This window comes from Marmota flaviventris, chromosome 2 (genome assembly GCF_047511675.1).
Source record: "Marmota flaviventris isolate mMarFla1 chromosome 2, mMarFla1.hap1, whole genome shotgun sequence".
Taxonomy (NCBI): domain Eukaryota; kingdom Metazoa; phylum Chordata; class Mammalia; order Rodentia; family Sciuridae; genus Marmota; species Marmota flaviventris.
Window position 1 is genome coordinate 83,478,833 of NC_092499.1, and position 23,058 is coordinate 83,501,890.

Here is a 23,058-nt window from a genome sequence, read left to right on the forward strand (position 1 = left end):
GAGATCTGCTACACAGTGAGTCCCCACATGGGGCAGGGGGACTTTTGACTTGGGGCTAAAATTGGAGCACTTTGCCATCTCTCAGTTGTGAAAAAGCTCCACTGGCCAAGGTAGGGAGCAGGCAGAGGCTGTTGTCAGGCTGTTGGCAGATGCCTTGAATTGGTTGAGGTCAGCCTGAGAGGAAGGGTAAGCGGTGGTTGTGCTTAGATTTATGCTGGCGTGTGATTTGTGCACTCTGTTAGACAAGCTGCTTTCTTCCCCTGTTCCTCTAACAGGCGGTCTCATTGCTGGAGATGACTGTCAGCTGCCTTCTCTGCGTAGACACCATCACATGCCTCACCACTGGAGCCTGGGAAGCCTGACCACAGACCAGCATCTCCAAGGCATGAATAATTAGGTAGGCATAATGGAAGGTACTTGCTGCACACTCCAATTGCGCAAGCCCATTACTGAACTGTGCTACATCAGCTTCTATCTTCCAAGAGGGGACATCAGAGGTTTTTCATACAAGGGCACTGTAACTCTAGACAGAGCCAATAAAGGTTTTCAAAACTGCTACCAAGTCAGGGAGGGGCCAGACATCATCAGCCTCAGCCAGCAGCCCAATGAACATCCCGGCGACATATTTTTCAAGCAGACTCCTACGAAAGACATCCTAACTGAGCTGTACAAACTGACAGCAGAGAGGGAGAGACTGCTGGCCAATCTGCTGAGCTCAGACCACATCCTGAGCATTTCCTTGGGGAACCAGGAGGGGAAACTGCTGGAGCTGTCGGTGAGCCTGGCCCAGGAGGACGACTGTTTCCCAAGTGCCGGAGACGGGTCGGGGGAGCAGCCTGTGGGCCCTCTCAGTAAGAGAAGCACCCATGGGAACAAACAGCCCCTGAGGTTTGGTGGGTGGAGAGAGAGCCTTGAGGAACTCCCACAGAAGAGAACAAGAAGGAAAGGGCGTGGAGGCCGGGAACCAGCCCCCTGGATGGGGAAAGACCAGATCTGTTCCAGCAACTCCTTTCCTCTTTCTCCAGCCAGGCCTAATCTTCAGCTCCTAGAGGAAAGAGGAAACTTGGTCCCAAATAGGGCACTTACATCCTCCCTGCAGAGGAGAGAGCGCTGCCCTGCAGATATCCCCAGGACACCGGACTCAGACCCTGGCATCGAGACCTCTGGGACAGCCTCAGAGGCCGCTGGGCTTGGAAGAAGAGCACTGCCCCCTGACAGCAGCTCCACAGAGGCAGGGAATGGTGGCACTGGAGGCCCACTGAGCAGTCCTGGTGGGCTGGAGCGTCAGCAAACAGGTCTGCCTGAAAATCTGGACGCTGAGAAACGTCCAGAGGCAGAGGTGGGAAGAATGGGGAAATCAGCTGGGCGAACTCGTAGGACGAAACCTGTTTCCAAAGTAGTGGCCAAAGTCCAGGATCTGTCCTCCCAGGTGCAAAGAGTAGTTAAAAAGGATCCTGAGGCCGAGGAAAGCATTGGCATTTGCCCAGAGGCCCAGGCTGAGTTCATATCCAAAGCAGACTTGCTCAAGCTCCCAGGACCTGAGGCTGGGGCTCCTGGTTCCAGGTGGTGGGGTGAAGTGCAGCAAGGGGACAGGTCATCCCAGTCATTGGCCAGAGAAACAGCGTCCATTTCTAGTTCCCTAGCCAGTGCTGAGGGGGCTGTGAACAAGGTCCTCCTGAAGGTGATAGAGAGTGAGAAGTTAGATGAGGCCACTGAGGGGAAAAGATTGGGCTTCCCCCTCAACACAAGGACCACCTCCACCCTCCCAGAAACCAGAAGCAAAAGGAGGGCTGGGCTATCTCAGAGGGGCCGCAGATCCTTGCTTCTGGATCCACAGCGTGCTGTACGTCCTGACTCCTCCCAACCCAGAGACGTTGACAGGAGGCCATCCCCCCCAGCACCAGCCGCTCTTGGTATGGTATTTAATAATTCATCCCCTCAGTCCAGCGCATGCAAACGGACATCACCTGTTCCTTCGCCTTTACCTCCAAGGCGCACCAGCCCCCAGCAGCACCACAGGATCCTCCGGCTTCCTCCACTGCCTGGAGAGAGGGAAGCTGCTCTTAATGACTCTCCTGATAGAAAGAGCTGTGTCTTCTCTGTGTCCCCCTCTGCCGATACCTTGGAGTCACCCTCCTTTGCTAAGGTCACGGAGACCAAAGGAGCCAGCCCAACCTCCTTCAGAACAGGCCCATCTCCCTTGGTGCCTGGGGAACCTCTGGAAAAAAGCTGGGGGCCAGGCAAGACCACAGCTCAGGCCCAGCATCAGTCGCCTCCAGGTCAGTCCTGTTTAAGATATCTAGACCAATCTTTGAGCAACTCAGGAACTATCAGTCTACTTGTGTCATTCAGAGATTGACCAATTAACAACAGACCAGAATTCCTGGGCCTGTTACTTTGTCTGGTAGCAAGAGAACTGGGAGTTTGTACAGGGTTGTGTGGAGAGGGTGAAGGTGGTATTGACTTAGTGACTAAAAGGTGTAGTTGTTTCCAGAAGCAGTGCTGTATACATGCTTTGTGCTTATTATTTATTTGTTTGTTTGTTTGCTTATTTATTTATTTATGGCACACTCTAAAGTTGCCTCCATGGTTACTTAACACAGGGGCTCCAGGAAACAGGAACAGGCAGAAAGAAGGAGTAACTTGTCCCTGCCCTAGATGCTAACTTTGAGTAATTGGCCCCTTGACCTAATTCTGACACTCAATCTGCTACAGTTGTTCTAGGGATTTACTAAGAAGAAGCATAAAAGCAGGCTGTGTTGTTGCTCATCTGTCTGTAGTTAGGGGGTTGCTTTTTGCTTGCTTGTATTTAATCACTGTTATAAGTGCCATCATGTATGACAAAAATCATTTTTACCAGAAGGGAAGAATTCAGTCTAACTTGAAGAAACTTGGTTCCAATTTTTGTTGTTCTTGTTGTTTTTTGCTTAATTCCATAAACAAGCACAAAGTAACTGCTTATTCTAAAGTTATGTTTTATTTATGGGTTACTGCTATGACTAGGGTGATATTATTTCTCATGCAAAGGGTACTAAAGAGCTCTTCTGACTTATGTGCTTAATGTGATTTAAAATGTTACATGAAAGCAATTTGGAGAGTTTAGTAAGAGGTGCCACTCCTCTACTCATTACATTTTCTAAGCTAACGTGGCTGATGCTCAGGTTCTCTGTGCCATTGTGTGGGTAATATGTTCTTTTCCAGCATCCTCTAACAGCATATGGTGAATGTCTTTGTTTAAGGAATAGCTTGTAATATGATATATGATCTTTTAAAGGTTAGAGAAAATTCTCCTGCAATTTTTTAGATACAATATCTATCTAGGAAAGAGGAGTTTCAAAAGCTTTCTATTTAGTTTGAACTGGTTACATATTATAAATCTCCAAATCACTGATGGGGGGGGTTCTTTAAAAATGTGATAAATACTTTTTCTCCTATTTTTATAATATATTGACCTTAGTTTGGTAATACGTGCTAATTTCATAATACAACCAGTCTGTATAGAACTGTAAATTTTATATCATATATCATAGAATCTAAGTGACAAAATTATTTCTTCCCGTGAATGTTGAAGACTTGGAAATACTTGGCAGGGAAGCACACTGTAGAGGTGAATGGGAGACTCCTGGAGTCATGGTGTAGAACAGCTGCCATAACCTCAAAAGGTCTTTTTTAGAAATCACATTGAATTCTAGGATCGTGTGTGCTTCTCATCCAGAAACTGCATTAAATACATTGATGTTCAGTAAACCTTTTTATTCCCCTTTGATTTAGGATTATTATTTCATTACCCTTTTTAATATAGAAGTACTATATAAGCTCCATTGTATATGGGTTGAAGTCCATCATATGGAGGCACACAGAGGACATTCAGGTTCTGTTGGTGACCAGTGGTGAACCCCCTGAGGGACAAGTTGAGTGGATAGTCACACCTTCCTGAGGCTTCTCCTGAGGCCTCTCCCTGCAGTTATTCATGGCAGGCCCCTTTGCTTTGGCCCCAGCCTTCCTTTGGGATCTTCAGTAGCAATTTTATCAGTCATAAGGATCGTGGGGTTTCCTTGCCAGGGAGACTTCCTGTGCTCCTAACCTTAAGAAAAGAGAATTTGAAAAGGGAAAGAAGAATAAGAATGAAACACACCTTTACTTATTTATTTACTTACTTATTTTTGTGGTGCTGGGGATTGAACCCAGGGCCTTTTACATATGAGGCAAGCACTCTACCAACTATATCCCCAGCCCTCTACTTTGTTTTTTTTTTTTTTTTTCCCCCAGTGAAAATAGCTTCTTTTTATGTGAATATCTTCCCCTGGGACACCCAGACAGATGCTTTCTCTTATTGACCCATCTTTGAAAGGCATGGAGGAGGGAAAGCTTGAGATAGTATCTTTGATCTTTAGCATGCATTCTTGTCCCCTTTACTCTTTTTTACCTTCCCTTTCTTGTGTCTAGGAGCCCTCTTCTATTCTAGACCCTGCTGTCACTTCCTACAGCTGGTGGGTTCAGGCAGGGAGAATCTCCTGCTTCTAGCTGCCTTTGTCTTTCACTCCATTTCTCCTCCTGCTCAGTCCCAGGGGAGGCCTCAGACAGTAGCCTGCAGCCCAGAAGGGAGTGTAACTCATTTACGGATCACCATGCAAGGGCCCTTTGTCTGGAGCCAACTCCTGCCTTTCTCCCATGTTAGCTATTAACCGGATTGAGTTTATGGTCTGTGGACATTTATTTCCTGTGGAAATAACATCTAGGTATTTTATACAAGTGATGCCAGTGAGATTATCAAAAGCTCTCATTAACTGCTCAAGTAAGAGATTAAGTCTGGCAAAAGTAATCAGATCTGTTTCCAGTTGGAAGACTCTAGTGTTACAGGCAAGGAGTAGTCCCTACCCAAGAGGGCAATGTACTTCTCCCAAGACCAAGCAGTAAAGGCAACGTCATTGCTTCCTGTGCAGGAAATAGCATAAATGTGTCCCAAAGAAGCTACCTTCTATTTATTGGTTTTGTAATTTTTCTAACTCTTCATTCTATGAGCTACACACAGAATTTCTTATCTGGTAGTAATGTGAGAATATGGTGATAACTGAGAATAACTATAAATGGTGATCAGATTCATCTTCTCATGGCTACACCACTTCTTCCATACTTGGAATTGGTTTTATAGTATTTTGATTTGGTGATGGAGACAAAGGTAAAATGTTCCAAAGCTTTTGTGAAATGTGAAGTTTCCTCAAACCTTGAGGGATTTTAATAGTGATGACCTGCCCTGCCTAGCAGTGTCCTTGGGGGTTGGTGCTGGGATTTCTTTTTTGGTTTGCTGCTTTTATTTATCTTTGATCTGAAATAAAATCTTTTAATGCCTGGTGTGGTGGCACATGCCTGTAATCTCAGCAGTTCAGGAGGCTGAGACAGGAGAATCGTGAGTTCAAAGCCAGCCTCAGCAATGGCGAGGCACTTAGCAACTCAGTGATACCCTGTCTCTAAATAAAATACAAAATAGGACTGGGGATGTGGCTTAGTGGTTAAGTCCCCTCAGTTCAATCCCCCCAAAAAAAACAACCTTTTAATGCCACGAAAATCACATGAAAGTTGGCTCACTGTACTTGGGAGATGCCCTGTGCTCTTCAGCTGTCTTGTGATCTTTTTCCTTTGATTGAAGTCACTGAGGTGGTGAGGCAAGCACATGCCCCAGGCATAGTTCTTCTTGATATTGAGGATCATTTGACTAATTCTCATGCTCATCAAAAGATGCCAATTGATGCCAACTAATTAAGGGTTGCGAGACATGAATGTAATATTTTATTGTATCTAATGCTTCTGTCAAAGCTTTGATTTCTCTCTGGACACACATGGGAAGAAGATATAAATACTTCTTTGGGAATTCTTCCCATGTAAACGTTGAGGCTTGCTGCAATTCTGATCAAATATAAAGAAACTTCACAATGTTAATGAGTATATGCAGCCACTTAAATGAATTCAAATAGTAGGTGGTAAATGGTAATTATTAAGAGGGAAAATAAGACTCAAAATTGATATATCATATTCAGTCTATAAAATGAATTTAAGAATTAAATTGATAGGATATGTAAAGGGGTTATAACTGAAACTACATGTTACAATGACACGGTGAGTTTAGCTGAGTTGCTATACTAGTAAGAATATATGGTGGGGGTGGGGTTGTGGCTCAGCGGTAGAGCACTCACTTAGCATGTGCAAGGCACTGATTTTGGTCCTCAGCACCACATAAAAATAAAATGAAGGTATTGTGTCCAACTACTACAACAACAACAACAAAATACATGGGTTAGGGAGTTTATTGTAGCATTGTTTGTATTGTCAAAAACAGCAGGAAAAAATGAATGTTCACCAGTAGAGAAATGGTTAAGTAAGTTATAGTTCATTTATGGTTTGTAATATGATGACATTATTACATCATAAGGAGTATTGATCTAGATTTATGTCTATTGAGTTGCAAAATATTTTTTAGCATTTTTAAATTTTAGTGAAACAAGTATCAATTCTTCCCACAATGAACACAGATGTTTAGTATGCATTTGAATATCATGGATATGGGTGTGGAAAAAGACTGACCAGGTAGAGCACCTTATCAGACAGTCAGGCAGGTGGAAGTGGGGAATAAGGTGAATGGGAAGGGGCACAAGCACTGGGGGAGAATGTGGGCTTTTTTACCTTGCATGTTTTTACATTGTTTCTCTGGATGTGATGAATATGTCACTTTTACAATATTTGAAGAGTGATTTTAACCACTTCAGCATTGAGAATACAGCCTTGTCACAAGGGGAAATGTAGGTGGCTAGAGAGCTTTAAAGCAATACCCCAAAGAAAGCTGATTGGTATCAGGGTTAGATGAGGATAGAGAAAAATCCAGAAGCCAACAAAAGGTGGCAATTCAGAATGGTTCCTGGATTCTACAGACACACCCAGGCCTGAAGGAGCAAGGGAAGATATGGTTACTGGAACCCAGGGAGCGGGGTTAGGAGAGGACCATCTGGCAGCAGCAGTGGTTTGTGGTAGAGCCACCCAGCAGAGAGGAAGCTGTGGGATAAATATAGTGGCCTTGCTCTCCTCTGAACTTCTGCTCTTGTCTCCTCTAACAGAACCTACCACAAGACTAAGTTGAAAGGAAAGTGAGGAACTAGGAGAGGAGAAATGAAAGACAGAGACCAGGCAGAGAGTTTATTTGTCAGAGCTGACAAAGGCACATCTCTGCATAGATGGAGAGAGGCAAAACAGGCTTGGTGTTCGGGACTTTCATGGAACAGGCTCAGGGATTAGAGCCGGGCAGGTTCTCATGTGGGAGGTTAAGGGTGGGGTTGCCATGGGCAAGAGGTGCAATTTATACAGTTGAGGGGGAGAAATAAAAAAATGTCCATGCACTTCTGTCCTTTTCAATGCTTTATTCACTCAAATCACTCAATACAATTTCACTCTATAGGTTCTTAATCAAGAAAACGACAATCCTAAATGCAAGGCACTGCAGTAGACAATCCTAGATTAATTCACAGCAAATAATTCTAGATTAATTAATTTTAAGCACTGCAAACATACTTAATCATGACAGGCTAATGACAGACATTCCTTCTGTGTGCTAAGTTCAAGAGTCGGATTAAAAGTCTCAAGCCTTAGGCTCTAAGTGCAGCAGATGCACACTCACTCAGACTATGGTGATTAGCTCTGGAACCAAGGTAGGCTTCTCCTGAGGTGGAGTTGATGGCCGGCTGAAGAGGCAGGCGGTCCTAGGGAGAAGTTGCAGCTCTCACAGGGTCAAGATGTGGCTGTAGAGTTTGAAAGCAGTGAGAACAACCCAGAGCTTCAGACAGATGAGAAGAGTGGACTGTCAGTCCAGGTCCTTATCAGGCTCTCAGGCTTGTGTGCATCAGTGTTGGCTGGCTGAATATCTGTTCATTTGCTCTATTATTTATACTAAATTTTGGGGCTTTGACCCCCCCCTTTCAATCCTTATCAGCTACCACCTGATTCTCAGTGACATCATTTACCCTTGGGCTAAAACATCTGGTCTGGTGGTCCCCACCCTGATCTTTTTGCCTTTCCCTCTTATCAGGCAGGACAATCTGCCAGAGGCTTCACTCTGAGTTTATCAGGGTGGGGGGAAGTGACTTGTTTGTGTCTGAGGGCCATACTGGAGGGCTGCATTAGGCATGCCTAGTGAGACTTCAGGTTTCAAACTGGAGTTTTTAAAATGGAGTTGCTTAGGCTCAGGCCTAAGACCATCCTCACTATGAAGGAGTGGTGATACTCCCTTGGTGGGGGGTGGAGAATATGAGAGGTGAAGGTTTGGGTTGGTATGAGGGAGTGGTGAACCCTTCTCAGAAACGCCCTTGGGTGGGAAAACAAAATTTTTCTTAAAATGGTGGCTGTCACTTGAGATGGCCATCCAGATGCTAAGCAAGGACTTTACATAAGTGTAAGGGAGCCTAGCTGCTGGATGTGGTTTTCAAGGTCAATCTTCCAGGGCCAAGAGCAGGTGGGAAGAGTTGAGAGTGGATCTTGATGGCAGATGAGAGACTGGATGATGCAAATGAATTGAGTGAGCCATGAAGACCAAGATAGAACTGGCCTCTAATTCCCATTATGGGGGCTATTTCCAGAGAATCATCTGCAAGAGGCTGAAGATGAGAAAGTGATGGGGAAGTGGAAATAGTGGCTACAGTTTTCCCCCAACTACTAGTGAGTGGATACTGAAATAAAGAAAGATACTTTAGATGAACTACACCGAGTAAAGAAGAATGTGTGTTTATGTGATGTAAGTTTTGTTCTGAAGCAATGACTATCTTGATACTAGGTGATTACTGTAATCTTTACATCTTTTTCATATCACCTTCTACCTCTAAATTTAGTCAGGTTGACTCTTTCATTAATTGTCAAAAGTTCATACATAGAGGAAGTGAATGAATTAGAATGCCAGGTGATATAGCTTTCAGTCTATAGATTCAGGGAAAAAAATTCAGTTTTTAAAAAAACAAAGCTTTTATACATATCAATAATATCACATTGTGACTGCTTGGTTTGTGTGGAAAATACAAAGAAGATTTAAAAATATCTTCCCCAGAAATCTCAAATTAAGAATAGCTAATTAGCATATGAAACAGGAAATACATTTTCTACCAATGAACAATTTGAATTTGAAGTCGGTTTTCCTATAAAATAATTTATTTCCTATAAAATAAATTATTTCTCTCATTCAAGCTTTGTTTTTTAAAGGCAAATATGTTTCAAAGGCCAGGACTGTGGCCAAGATCTAATGTTTAAAAATCCTAAACCAGCTTTACACCTGTGACTTTTTCTTCCCCATTAAGGTTAAATTGTGCTTTGAGAGTGACACCTTCTACCAAATTTTTATTTGTCTCTTTTCTATTCTTAGATCCAGAGCACAAGATTTAAAAGTAGGGCGACAGTTTGTGGTCTTAGGCTATGTGTAGCCATCTAAAGTGATTCCAAAGAGGGTACAGAAGTGGCAGAGTTAACACCATGATTAAAAGGAAGAGTCAATGAAAAATCTAAAAGAGAAAATCACATTTAAAAGAATAGATATTAAATTTTGCAGGAAGTTTTTGGATATGTTTATTTATATAACTCAACCATTCTACCTTATGATATCATCGATTGGGACATTAAAAAATTACAAGCCTTTGCAAGCGTAATCAGATTACAAGCATTTTATAAAATTGATAAAACAAAGTAGCGAGTATTGAAAGTGTGTTTTTTGTTGTGTTAATTATGGGCTCTGGGAGAGAGTGCTTTTTGAAAACAGTCAATATCACTCTGAGTCTATCCTCTTCCTGTTGATAACTGTTATCAGGAAATAACTTTTTCCACCTATCTTATTTCATCTAGTTTTTCATCACTTATGTGTATAATAACTTCTGTTAGATAATTCTTAAGTGGAAATCAAATCATAGTTAATGCACATGGGCTGTGATATGAGACCTTACCATTTGCCTAGAGTTCCTCTATGTGACCCAGTGGCTCAACCTTCTGTCATAGCATGTTTCTTTTTTTACTCTCCCAAAGGTGCTAGGAGGGTATTTTTCATGGTTATGGATTTTTCCAGTACATTGAACCTGATGCTTTCTATGGCTCCCAGAGCCTTACAGGAAAGTATTTGAAACTGGGTGAAAATTGGAATTCAGGCCTAGATAGGATACAGAAAGATTTGAAGGATGTTGGGCAAGAGGGTGAAATATCAATGCCTGAGATCAAGTACCAAGAAAAAAAGTCTGGGTCAAGATGTCTGTGCACAAATATTCCGTAATTGTCCTAGGAGTGCCCCTGTGTGCTCAGGAGAGGGGATGTTGGCATGAAGGGAAGAAATGATTTTGTCATTAGCAGTCCAATGGCTTGCAGTTTGAAAAAACTGTTGAAGACAAACAGAACCTTTCCTGTGGGCCAGAAGGACAGGCCCAGACTCAGCAGTCTGAAGGAGGTTGTTAGCAACCCAAGGACAGCAGAGTGCCTGAGCAACAGAACAGAGGGGCAACAAGGGCAGCAGGCCTCAGACCCAAGAACCCATGAGACCCCTGGAGATCCCTGGGGAGGAGAAGCCTGAGAAACAACTGGCCTTCTTGCTAGCAAGGGAATGAGGGCTTCACACATTGTGATTCAGACTTTTGTAATTTGTGTAACATAATTTTATTCACAGGAAGGCAAGTTTCACATGTTTTTGGGCGATCCAGGTTTCACGTTTTTCCTAAAACATTAATGATATTGTTTTGTTTTTTTAAAACCTAGTTTAAAGTTTTTGAGTTTAAATTTTGTGTTTGGAGAAATAGCCCTAAATCATCCTATGACTGATGAGAAAGTTGGTGATTTCCAGGTTAGCCCAGAAGAATTGTGGAGAGTGAATAATATGTGCAGCTTGAGCTGCAGCTAGTCTCTCCAGGATTCAGAATTGTCTGGGCATGTCTGGATAATTAGCTGGCTGGGTCTGAACAGAATCTCCTGCTTAGTGCCTGGAGGATCATCACAGGACAGAGCTCATCCTAAGGAAGACAAGGATTTGAGGTACATAGGAGGATACTGGCTTAAGCAGTGAGGGACAACTCTGAAAATAGCATGACACACATCCCCCTGATCATCCACTGACCCAGCTCCGTGGACCCACACCTGGATCTTAGGGAGAGAAAACTGCAAAACAAAAACAGAAACAAAAGCTAAAGCAGTGCCAAATTTTCAAGACTAGTGTTGCTAAAAATTCTTTAAGACATTGAAGGCAAGATCTGCATAACAGAATGAACAATAGGGACTCTGTGGATGCGGAGTCCCTATTCCAGCATCTTTGGAAGCAGTTTGACAAGGTATGATTTGGTAGAGTGAATTAGATTTGATCTTTTCTTAAGGAAAAATGGGAGGGGTGGGTAGTTGTGCCTTGGCCAGTGAATTTGGCACCTGTGAATATGGCAACCCTGGTGCCAATTTTGGCAGCATCAAGAGGCATCTTAAGTAGCCAGAGCAAAAAAGGACAGTGGTGATGAGGGGTGGGGGGATTGAGTGATTTCTGGAAGGATTTGGGAGAAATTGGTGTGGGGGGAGGGTATCACCAAAATTTGTGGAGTCAGCAAAATACTAATTTTGCATCTCACTGTTACTCCAACCAGTTGTTGGAAGGAATAATATCAAATTCATAGGGGTCCTATGAGAATCGAATGCAAAAATCTTAGTGAATGTATTTCAGATAGCACAAGAAAAAATACCTTATTTATATTCACTGATGGTTATTGCCTCAGAGGGCCAAAAAGGATTTTAATAACCCACTTTTGGGGGGAGTGTTTTTCAGAGATAAAATGGTACTACAAATAATATAGTTCACAACCAGTTATTTCATGTGAATTTTTCAATTTTCTGTTTACTAAAATTGCCACCTTTGCTTCTGTTTATTGAAGCACTTATACAGCATGTTTATTGGTCTTATTATTTTGTAGATTAATATTGCATATCCTAAGTAATTTGTATTAAAAAAAAAAACTTGAGCAAAAGGGACCATGTCTGATACCTCTGATGCACTCACCACAGAGTCTAGTTTATAATGGTCCACTCAGTAGATTTTTAATTTAATTGGGGCTTCAAAATTTTGATTGAATTAAATCACAAAGGGTATCTGATTTAAAAAGTATCTTTTCAATAGGAAACCCCAAATTAAAGGATGAAAGTGTAAAAGAAAACAGAGCTTTCCTTTTCTCATACCAATAATTTCTGAATCATATTTTCCCTCTACAAAATTTTCTCAATTTCTGCCAATAATAGTAAACTTGTTCCTCTTGATTTCCATATCATTCTTTTTCTCATCAAGGCAATAGGTTTTGGACCTCAGTTATCCATATTTTATCACAAGTGTGTGTGTGTGTGTGTGTGTGTGTGTGTGTGTTTACAACATTCTCATTGTCTTTTTTTTAATTCAGGACATATCTTGTGCAATCCTTAAAGAGTCAGTCAATAGGTACTGATTTGAAAAAAAATTTTGTGATTGTTGAATTTAATTAGAAACAAACTTCAACCTTTACCATGACTAGCAGTGACTATGAATGACAAATTGTCCTTATAAAGTATTTAGACTGGGTTTGGTGGCAATCACTTGTAATCCCAAGAGGATTAAAAATTTGAGACCAGCTTGAGCAATTTAATGGGACCTGTCTTAAGATAAAAAATAGAAAAGACCAAGGGTGTAGTTCAGTGGTGGAGTGCTTGCTTAGCATGCACAAGACCCTGGATTAATCCCTAATACTGTGAAAGAATCCCATCAAAATGGTTGGAAGTTCCTTCAGCTGATATACTACCAGAGGAACAAATTGGTTTTGCTCTTGCCCTGTTCTTTGTGTCCCATGATCACTTGGAACACGTTCTGCTGGTGATTGAACATATTAGAACTGAAACTGATTTTTTTTTTTAATTTTCTAACACGTTCTCAAAAACAACACTGATGTCACATATATCTGGAATCAGTTTCAGTCACTGACACTTGGCACATACACAGTGTTTTACTGAATAAATGAGTGAATGCGTGAATAAGTAGATGGATGAAGGGGGAGAGAACTTATCTATTAATAAGAGGGACAAAGTTTTCCCATTAATCCTGGGTAAAACAGGATGAAACTGATTTCATGACATTTTTATATAATTACTATCAATGTTAGATGGTGTTCCTAATTCTGTTTTGGTAGATTATGCCTTTTTGGTTTTTAAGTAACCTTAAAACTATTCATCCCTGCATGGGTTTTGGAATCCAGATGTACTCAGAAGATGGGAATGAAACGAAACAAAATTTGGGTACTCAAAGACAAGTCTTTTTGTGAAGAAGAACAGTGACAACAAAAGACTTTGTCTTTTTATTGGAATAATTTGACAACACAATTACCTTTATCAGAACAAATATTCCTACATTTTAAAATGGGACTGCACTTCATGTAAAAGCCAGTCACTGAGGGGCAGCCAAATGATCAAACTTGGAATAGAAACTGGGGGCGGCTTAGCGTTTCATGTAATTCAATTGGTCACAGATTAACTGTGCTGTATTATGCATGATCAAAGGCCAGCACATTTGCACTGAGGTATACTTTATGACCCAACACATTGGTGAACTAGAAGGCTGGGCAGGCACCTGTAAGTCTTCTAGGCTGTGATTCAGGGGTTCTTACTGGGTGTCTCATGCATACTGTTCAAGTTTACCTTCTATGTAAAAACACTGTGCTAAAAACTTGTGTACGATGCAAATTAAGTTATGGCCATGTGATTGATTCCCAAAAGCTATGCACAAAATTCATTCTAAGTCATTTTATTAATTTGCCTATAAAGCTGCTGTTATTAACTAGAAGAGCAGGATCTGTACATAATGGGTTATGGGCAAGTTTCCAAGAGTGGATGCAGAAGCCAAGGCTAGTAAAGGTGTGGGTAGATGTGGACAATGGTATGAGAATTTGGGGCCCTGGGCTGGTGGAGCAGGGTGAAAGCCCCATGGGCCATGCTTACATCTGCAAGATTCCTTCACTTTTGCCAGATGATGTAACCTAATAACAGAAGTGATAGGCCATCATTTTTACAGGTCCTTTGCTGACTCAAAGAGAGGATTATTCTGAGGATGTACACCAAGGGAGAGAAACTCTAGGGCTTATCTTAGAAGTCTGCCTACCACAGAAGGCTTCCATTGTCTGGAACTGTCCATTCCCTTTCTGGTCTTGTTTTCTGCCTCCACTATGAGAACCCTGTCCCTACAACTTTCCCTAATATAAGAACCTATATCCTAATAGATTGCCCTCTAGTTTTGGATCATACCAGTCAGAGTATAAGGGTGTGAAAGTGTACTACAGTTGGGCATTTTAGTGTCAAATCCCAGATCTAACTACCAATCAGAGATGACAACTGCTTCTTAACACATAGACAGAAGTGATAATAAATGAGTATTTTATATATATAATATGGGTACTCAAAGACAAGTCTTTCTGTGAACAAGAACAGTGACAACAAAAGACCCTGTTCTTTTTATTGGAATAATTTGACAACATAATCACCTTTATCAGAACAAATATATGAATACTATATATATAATAAATAAAATATTGTATACACTATATATATGTAATTCTCCAAAACTATTTACATATTATTTTTAGCAAAAACTCTTTAAGTGCTTTTATTCATATATTATTTCCCTACATGGGGTAACCTAATAAATTCCTATGCATCTTTCAAAACCCATTCTGACCTTGGTTATTCAAAATCTTTATCTTTGCACAATGTTGGGAATCTAGGGGAATGATATAGGGAGGGAACTATATTTAAAACTTTCTTATAAGTCTAGAATCACTTCAATATAAAAAAAATTTTAAAAATCCCAAATGTTATCTTCATTGTAAAGCTCTCTGATTTTCCTCATAGAATGAAGACTGTTTCCTCTGTATCTTCATGGAACTTTATACATGATGCTTATTGATGCTTATTGAATAGTATCATAACTACCTATTTACATACCTGTTTAGGATTTGAATCCATGGAAGCAGACTAGACTTCATTCATCTCTGTATCTCCTATGTACATAATATCACTATTTAACACAGTTTATGGCATGTACCACATAAAAGCTGGCTTGATAATTATGAAATTAATGTTTTTTGTTTATTGTACATACCTATTGTGATTATAGGTAATTCTAACTTACGGGAGTGAACATGGTGGAGAACAGTGGTTATCAAAGTGTGGTCCCTGGAAAGCAACATTACTAGAAGACTGGAAACTTGTCAAAATGCTGTTTATTGGGCTCTTTTCCCCTAGACCTATTGAATTAGAAATTTAGGGGGGTGCAGGCAGAGCAGTATGTATTTAACTACTTTAGTGGAGACTAACATATAAACATTACACTAACATATAGCTATGTCAAATGAACTTAAAATATTTTAAGCTCAAATATTTTATTGGAAGTAAATTGTAAAGATGAGTTATCCTTGATAAATAGTTAATTAAGTCAGAATAAAATTTAAATAATTTTAATACTTATTGTAGACATCAGATTTAGGGACCTATACACTCGTGAACATAAGTAAGCTTTTTATAATTTTTCCATTAGCTTTATGCCAACCAATTCTTATGCATTGCTTTCATACTGGAAGCAATGGAAGGTATAATGCTGGTCTTGACATTTTTTTGTCTGACATTTATTGCTGCCATCACATTTTCTTTTATCATTAATCCTAATAGTGCCATTCTGGCCTCCCTACCGGTGTCTTCATATAACTGGATGCCTGCTAAGTGCTAGTTGCTGCTAAATGCTAGTTGCAATGACACTATTCTCCCAAGTATATTTAAGCACACACTGGTCTTCTAGTATGTAGCTCTTACAACCAGCTTGATGTTATCAGCAAATATTGATTAAGTTACAGGATTTCATCTACTAAACATTTAAGATTTTATAAGCACCCGTCTTCGGCTTTATTCTAATGAGCGATACTACTGTGTGTGGCCATCTTTCTAACTCTCTTAAGGGCAAATGTCTTGAAAAATCACATGATAACATGTGACTAATCTCGCAAAGAGCCTGCGTCAGGAATAACATGTCCTCCAGCCTCTTTGCTGCAAAGGCTTCTAGATCTTAACCTCTGGGATATTGGGAAAAAATCACTTCATTATATCTGTTGAACAAGGTTTTCCTTTTAGAGATATGGGGGCTGCCCTTTGAGAACTCACAAGCCTTTAAATAGCTTTTTCCTGTGTATACTAAACAGACCACAGTTCACACAACCAATCAATTGAGCTGGGTAAGGAAGAAGCCCCTGGCTTGATATCAGTAAACCTATGTTAAAATCCTACATCTGTCAATGACTAGTTATGTTTCATTGAGAAATATGTGACCACTGCAATTCTCTTGCTTAATAAAAGGAGAAAATAGCACTCTTTCAGAATCATTAAAAAAATAAACAGTGTAAAGAATTATCATTATAAGTGGCTGCCTCCAAAAGAGCACTCACCCTCCCATAATTCTTAGTGAGCCCAGTAGGGTCTATGTGGAAGAGGCCGGGAGTAAATGAACATTCTCTACAGACATTTTGGAAGCTACACTTATTTTCTCATCCTCCAGGGGCATAATTTATTGTCAACTCTTCGAGACAGGGAACCAGTAAAGGGTAATAACTTTAACATTTTTGCATTTCAAGGCAAAGAGCTGTGGGAATAGGGGAATGTGATACATTGAAAACAGGGGTGAAAATGAAGAAGGTCTGTAATTGTGTTGGTGTTGGTGGTAATGAGGGATAGATTCTGAAACTCTGTAGACTCAAAACTGGATGGACTTGATTGGATCTGCAGCTGAGGAAGAAAAAAGTCCAGGCTCACTCAAAGGTCCTTGTCCTGAGTGACTGGGAAGAAGACAGATTGTGTATTAAAATGCACGGGCCTGCAGCAGCTGAACAGTCATACTCAGATGGTTGATTAACGGATCTGTGTCAAAGCAGAAGGGTATCACTGGCATGCCACTCCTCACTGCTCTCTGTCACATTTGGATCTTTCCCTTTCAACATCTTGTTGGCATCCTTGAACAAATTCAGAGAAAAGCTGAAATGGGGAGAGGTGTTAGATGACAGAATCATAGCTTGTTAAATTCTTCCTAAGCTAAATGGAACAAGATGAAAATCAAGAGGATAATGGAAACATCCTGCACTGAGATTAAAATATCCACTTACAAGTAAAGGACATGGAAGACCTTGGTTTCAGCTTTAGTTGACAACCTATTGGTTTTGAGCCAGTGCATAATGTAACTGTTGAAAAAAAGGCTGCATTAGTAATTGATATTCATAATAGGGGGAAGATGTGCTACTGTGTCTACAGTGGCTGATGAAGGTTTTGGTGTAGTCACCAGTATGGTTTCAAGGGGCCTATAGATTTAGGAAACCAGGAATTATATCTGGGAATTATTTCATTAATAAAGAGAGTCCACTAGAGTAGTGAGCCTAAAAACTGGAGAAGTTATATATGTGTTCTACCCAGGTACCCTTTCCAGCAAGGCCCTTATTTCCTCTGCTCCTGAGTGTTGCTGATTGATGGCTTACAACTAAGTCACTTCAGGCACTGCCCTCTGCAGAAGGAGGCTCTCTTGATCAAGTTCACATATACCCCCCACCCCCAGGAGGGCAGCCCCGTCCTATGACTGGTCTGATGTGAAGGTTTAGATGCCCAGCCTCAGTGCCTTGTGCAGGATGCCTCTGAAGCCATCCCAGCTTCAGAGCTCCTTATGATCAACTCGGGCCTTTGCTGCACCTACATCTTCTCTGTCCGAACCTGCTTCACTCACTGTGCTCTACAGTGGCTGTTCCCAAGAGGGATCCCCATTGAACCTCCTGCAGCTATTCTCTTCCTAGAGACCATTTTCCAGGGAATCCTTCCTGTAGCAGCTGACACCATGGTGCATTACCTGCAACAGCTTTCGTTATTTGTGATGGGAGAGGATAAATTCTTCAATGAATGATGCTGAGACAATTGATTATATACCCACAAAAAAACCCAAAAATATGAATCCAGTTCATGACATGCACAAAATTAATCCAGGTGGATTTAGAACCAAGATGTGAAAAGAAGAACTTTACCATTTTTGGAAGAAAATTTAGAAGGATTAGAAAAGTGTTTCTTAAAAGTACAAACCATTAAAAAAAATCATTGGTGAGTTGTCTAAATGAAAATAACATAAAATCAAAAATAAATTAAAATCATTCTATGATGATAAATAATATTTTTTAAAGTAGTAAGAAAATCTGAGAAGATAGTTGCAGCATTTATAAGTGACAAAAAACTAGAATCCAAAATAATAAAGGAATTTACTTAAATTAATAAAGAAAAGGTCCAGTACTGCCAAAAGAAAAAGAAAAGGCAGAGTACCCAGGAGGAATAAATGAACAAAGACCATCAATTTGCTCATGAGAAAGTATGAACTATGAAAGAGTGTATGAAAATTTTCTTAATCTCACAAACAATCAGGGAAATGACAAAATTGGCTCCTAGTTCATATATGTCACATTAGAAGACATTAGTTCATTTTCTACTATCTTTGTTTTTTTTTTTTTTCCCTTGCTTCTGTGCCTTGCACATGCTATTCCCTTAGGGAACTTCAAATACCCACGCCATCTTTTCCATGAAGTTCTCCAGCCTCCCTGGTTAGAGTGAAGCACCTCCTCTTACATACCCAGATAGGGCTTTGTGCTTCCTCCATTTTAAAACACTCAACATTATTGTAATTATTTATTTGCCTGTGAATCACTGACACTATTACCAGTCTCTGGGTAGCAGGAATCATAGAGTGTTTATGGGTTGCCTCTAATGTTTATCATCAGCAAATACATATTGGATGGGTAAAGGCACCAGTTCTTTGCCCCAGCAATTTTTTCCCTAAGATCAGATCCCTTCAAAAATGAGAGATAAAAAAAAAAATCAAATGCTCAGTGATGGTTACTTGGTTTTCTTTTTTGGTGTACCCTATAACATTGCAAGATTAATTTTGCTTTTGAAGAGTTCTTAAAATTGACAGTTACCCACAGTGAAGCATATGGTTAAATTGATCTCCACCCTCAATTTAATTAGAGGGGATTCGTGGAGTCTTTTTCCCATAGGAGGAAAGTTGCATAGGGACAAATAAGTTTTGATTCTCTTTTTTAATTCATTGCTTTTCTTTCAGCTGTATTGCTGCCTAATACTACCATTGAGGCTTATTTTTAATTCTGAAAAAAAATATGATTTAAGTATACTTTGCTTAGATGAAATATGTTGACATATTTTTAAACAGTAAAATATCTCCCTCAGGAAATCTGGCTTGGGAAACATACACCCTTAAGACATTTAAGCAATTTCTAATTTATTTTTTAAAGGCCAGACAGAGACAGTTTCACAAACTTGCCTGGGAGTACAAGACTAAGTTGGTGACTCTTTGTCGTCTCTTATCGCGATTATAAAGTGGTAGACCAGGGAGGGATCCCTGTCCCAGGGTCTTCTTTTTCAGATAATGGAAACAAGATTCCACCCAAAGCATGCTCAGTGTTGAGTGACAGCATGGACATGATTCTCTAACTTCATTTTATTGTTTTCCCTTTCTTCATATACTGTCCCTACTCCAGGGTGAAGGTAATGGGAGATTTATGTGGACTCCTGGTGACTCTGAGTTTGAGTGACAAGAACTACTTAAGTATTTACTTTGGGAAACTTGAAATTTCCCCTTCAAGCAGTTGCCTTGTATTGTTAATAATTAATTTGTATTGTTAATAATTAATTTTAATTTGTACCTAAACTCAATGAAATAAGCACCTCTATTTCAATGCAATATAATTATTTAGACCTTTAGTCAGTAAGGAGCAAGAGTCAAAGTTTTGCAAAATAAATTCAATATTTACTTGCTCATCAATTAAGTTACAATAAAGATTCAAAGTGTAATAATCTTATATAATAATTGAAATATCATTCCATAGGTAAAATTTGTCTTAAAAAGGGAAAATCTCCAGGGACAAACAACCTTTGAGAATTATTTAATTCTAAATATTCTGATTCTGTGATTTTAATAACCCAGATGTTGCTTGTATTGCAAATGTAACTTATGTCTGAAGTTTTGCTTAAAGCATCAAAGAAGGATTTCTTTGTATGTAATGGATTGTTTATTAGTTTTCTGAAAAGTGATATATAATTAAAATTCTGTCTTTCTGAAAGGTTCTTAGGAATTTCATTCAGTAATCCCTCATATATGTATTTTCTATTCTTCATTTATTGATAAAATTATCATTTACTGATACCAAATATAGTGTTCAAATCAATATTTGAGTATGGTTTCTCTATACTTGATTCGATAAATATAAGGTTTGAAGGAGGCATCATGGAAGAAAATCAATTTGAATTCTACTGCTATGATCTAATACAAGTTATATAACCTCTCAGTTTTGTTTATGATGGGAATAACAAAATGTACTTTATAGAGTTCTTATGCAAAGTAAACGAGATCCCATGCAGTGTCACACTGTCTTCAGTCACACCATTAGGATGTGCCCAGTGGAATAACTGCTAGCAATATTTCTGGTTTTGGTGCTGACGCTGTTCTTCTTCTACTGATTTCATAGAAGCATTGAGTACTTTTCTGTTGCTGTCCTAGCATATGTGTTTTCACAGATTTTTTTTTTTTTTTTTTGTACTGGGGATTGAACCACGGGTGCTTAATCACTGAGCCACATCCCCAGCCCTTTTTTATATTTTATTTAGAAACAAGGTCTCACGAGTTTCTTAGGACCTCGCTAAATTGCTGAGGCTGGCTTTAAACTCACGATCCTCCTGCCTTAGCCTTCTGAGCCACTGGGATTCACAGAACTTATTGACTGCATGTTCAAGACAAATGTCAAAAATTGAAAGAACTGGTGAAGAGGGGAATATGTTTCTGATCTTCATAATACTCCCTCTGCTTTCCTTCCTAAAGAAATAGCAAAACAAAAGGATTTCTAGCTTTCTGCTAGTTTCAGAAAGACCAGATAGGAAATTTCCATGGAAGCTGGAGTAGGTAACTTGTGAATTTCTTTACTGTAGAATCGAGTCTTTTTCATGTGTGCACCCTCAGCATCTAACCAGCGTGAATAAGGAGCATTTTGTAGGGCATATGAGATGGAGTGAACTTTCTTCCAAATTGTGATGGTAAAGACTTGGTTATTTAAAAGGAACTTTAATCAATTCCATATGAAGCAACTGATCATTTGTGGCCCATATTCATAATATTTCTGAAACAAAGGAGTAACAAAGACCAGTGAAGACTGGCAAGAGACCATCAGCAGGGGATGATCACAACATCTAAACAATGACTGAAGAACTAGATTCCCTGCCAGACTTGACCTCAACCAAGACTGTTCTCATAAACACACAAGCAGTGGTGTTTCAATTGGTTTTTCATAAAGAGAATCTAGCAGTCTGTATCCAAATTGACTATACCATATATTACAGTTTTTTTGCATGTATTTTGCTCAGGATAATGTGCAATGATCGTATATAGTTCTTCCTTGTCAAATAATTCTCTTGTCCTTGTGAAGTCATAAGTTAAAGATAGTCCCTTGCTGAATATTGTTATAACAGATTTAAAGGCCTTGCCTAATTATTATAAACAAGATTTTTATTCCCAGAATAAGTGAAACTAGAATAAGCAATAGCTCTTAAGAGAATGCTGCTTTATTAAGAATATTTCTAGCCCAGTGGGTTATGCATTATACTAGTGCCAATTTAAAAAAAAAAAAAAAACAGTGAGTGTAAGAATTTAAAATGTGCTGACAACAAAATATTTTTTTTCCAGCAGTGCTGTTTATTTAAGTACTGGTCTGACAAATATGACTGCATTGCTAAAGCATTTTATTCCTGTCCATGAAAATTCTTATCTAAAATTAAGTTTTTGATCAATGACCTGGTGCTGCTTAGAGTACATTATTACAACCAGAAGTTGTTTTTTTAAATTGCTGCAAAATTTTCCTCTAGTATACAATTTAAAATATTTCTGCCCACACTTACAAATGTGTGTTCCATCCTCTCCTGTTCCTCCAATTTACTGAGAAGAGATTAGAAGAATCTATTCATCATTAATTAATTGACTGCCAGAGCCCAGTTCTTCTTTTCTCCCTTGCCTAAGCATAGAAAAACCAGAGTGAATGAGGGGTTGACATTTACTACAGTGTCCCTGACTGTGTGGGGCTAATCACATGGAATTAATTTAACCCTCAGGAGTCTGTGCGCTCTCTACCATCATGTCACGTCCTCCATGCTCAGAAATGAGACCCTCTGAAGGAGGACTCTTATGTAGTATAGTTTTGGTTTTAGTTTTGGCTTCTTGCATTTTTATACTCTGATTAAAAAAAAAAACTTCATTAGGTAAATATTCTTTTATTGCTGAGAAGGTAATATTGTTAATATAGACCCTTTTCTTGAAAGTCTAATCTATCGTCTATGATTTAGGAACTTAAAATGCCACCCCTGCTTTTTAGATCACAGGAATTGGAATTGATTCCCAAGAATTCTGCTTCCTAAAGTGAATTCTCATCACTTTTATCCACTAGATACCATTTCATCCCTAAATAGCTTGTTTGCTTTTCCTCAGCTCACAGGTACAAGTCAGGATGGCACCCTGCCACCTTGGGGCGGGGAAGAGGGGCTGCGCACAGAACTGCGGACCGAACTGCTGGGGTTGGAGTAGCTTAGACAGATGCGGGTTTCAAGACAGTCGTCTCTGCAGATAGCATCCTTCATTATTTAAAAAACAAATCATTTCCTCATCAGATTGCAGGCATTTCACGGGACAAATGTTAGCTTTTAGAGGGCTGAGTGTATAAAATGACTCAGTATAACCAAGAAATGGGTCTCAGATATGTGGCTTAATGAAGCATCTGAGAAAAAATTTCTTTTCTTAGGGAAAAAAGAGGAATGAATCCATAAGTTTCCAGAGTGCTTTAGCATAAAGGGCATGAATTATTTTTAAGCAGTCTAAAAATAGGTATTATTTAAAAATATATGTCCCAAACATTTCCCTCAGAGGAGCTTTAAACCTTGATTTTACCATGC

General features: G+C 39.6%; 1 protein-coding gene across 2 annotated transcripts in view; it reads left to right on the forward strand.

The window, feature by feature from the left end:
* The first annotated feature begins 406 nt into the window (after positions 1–406).
* The window catches only part of Fmn1 (formin 1), a 370,333-nt gene continuing 347,681 nt past the window's right edge, over positions 407–23,058 (forward strand). For both annotated transcript variants that reach the window (XM_027926187.2, XM_027926188.2), the window contains exon 1: positions 407–2,279. In XM_027926187.2, the coding sequence (XP_027781988.2) occupies positions 407–2,279 (1,873 nt within the window). The remainder of the gene's footprint in view (positions 2,280–23,058) is intronic.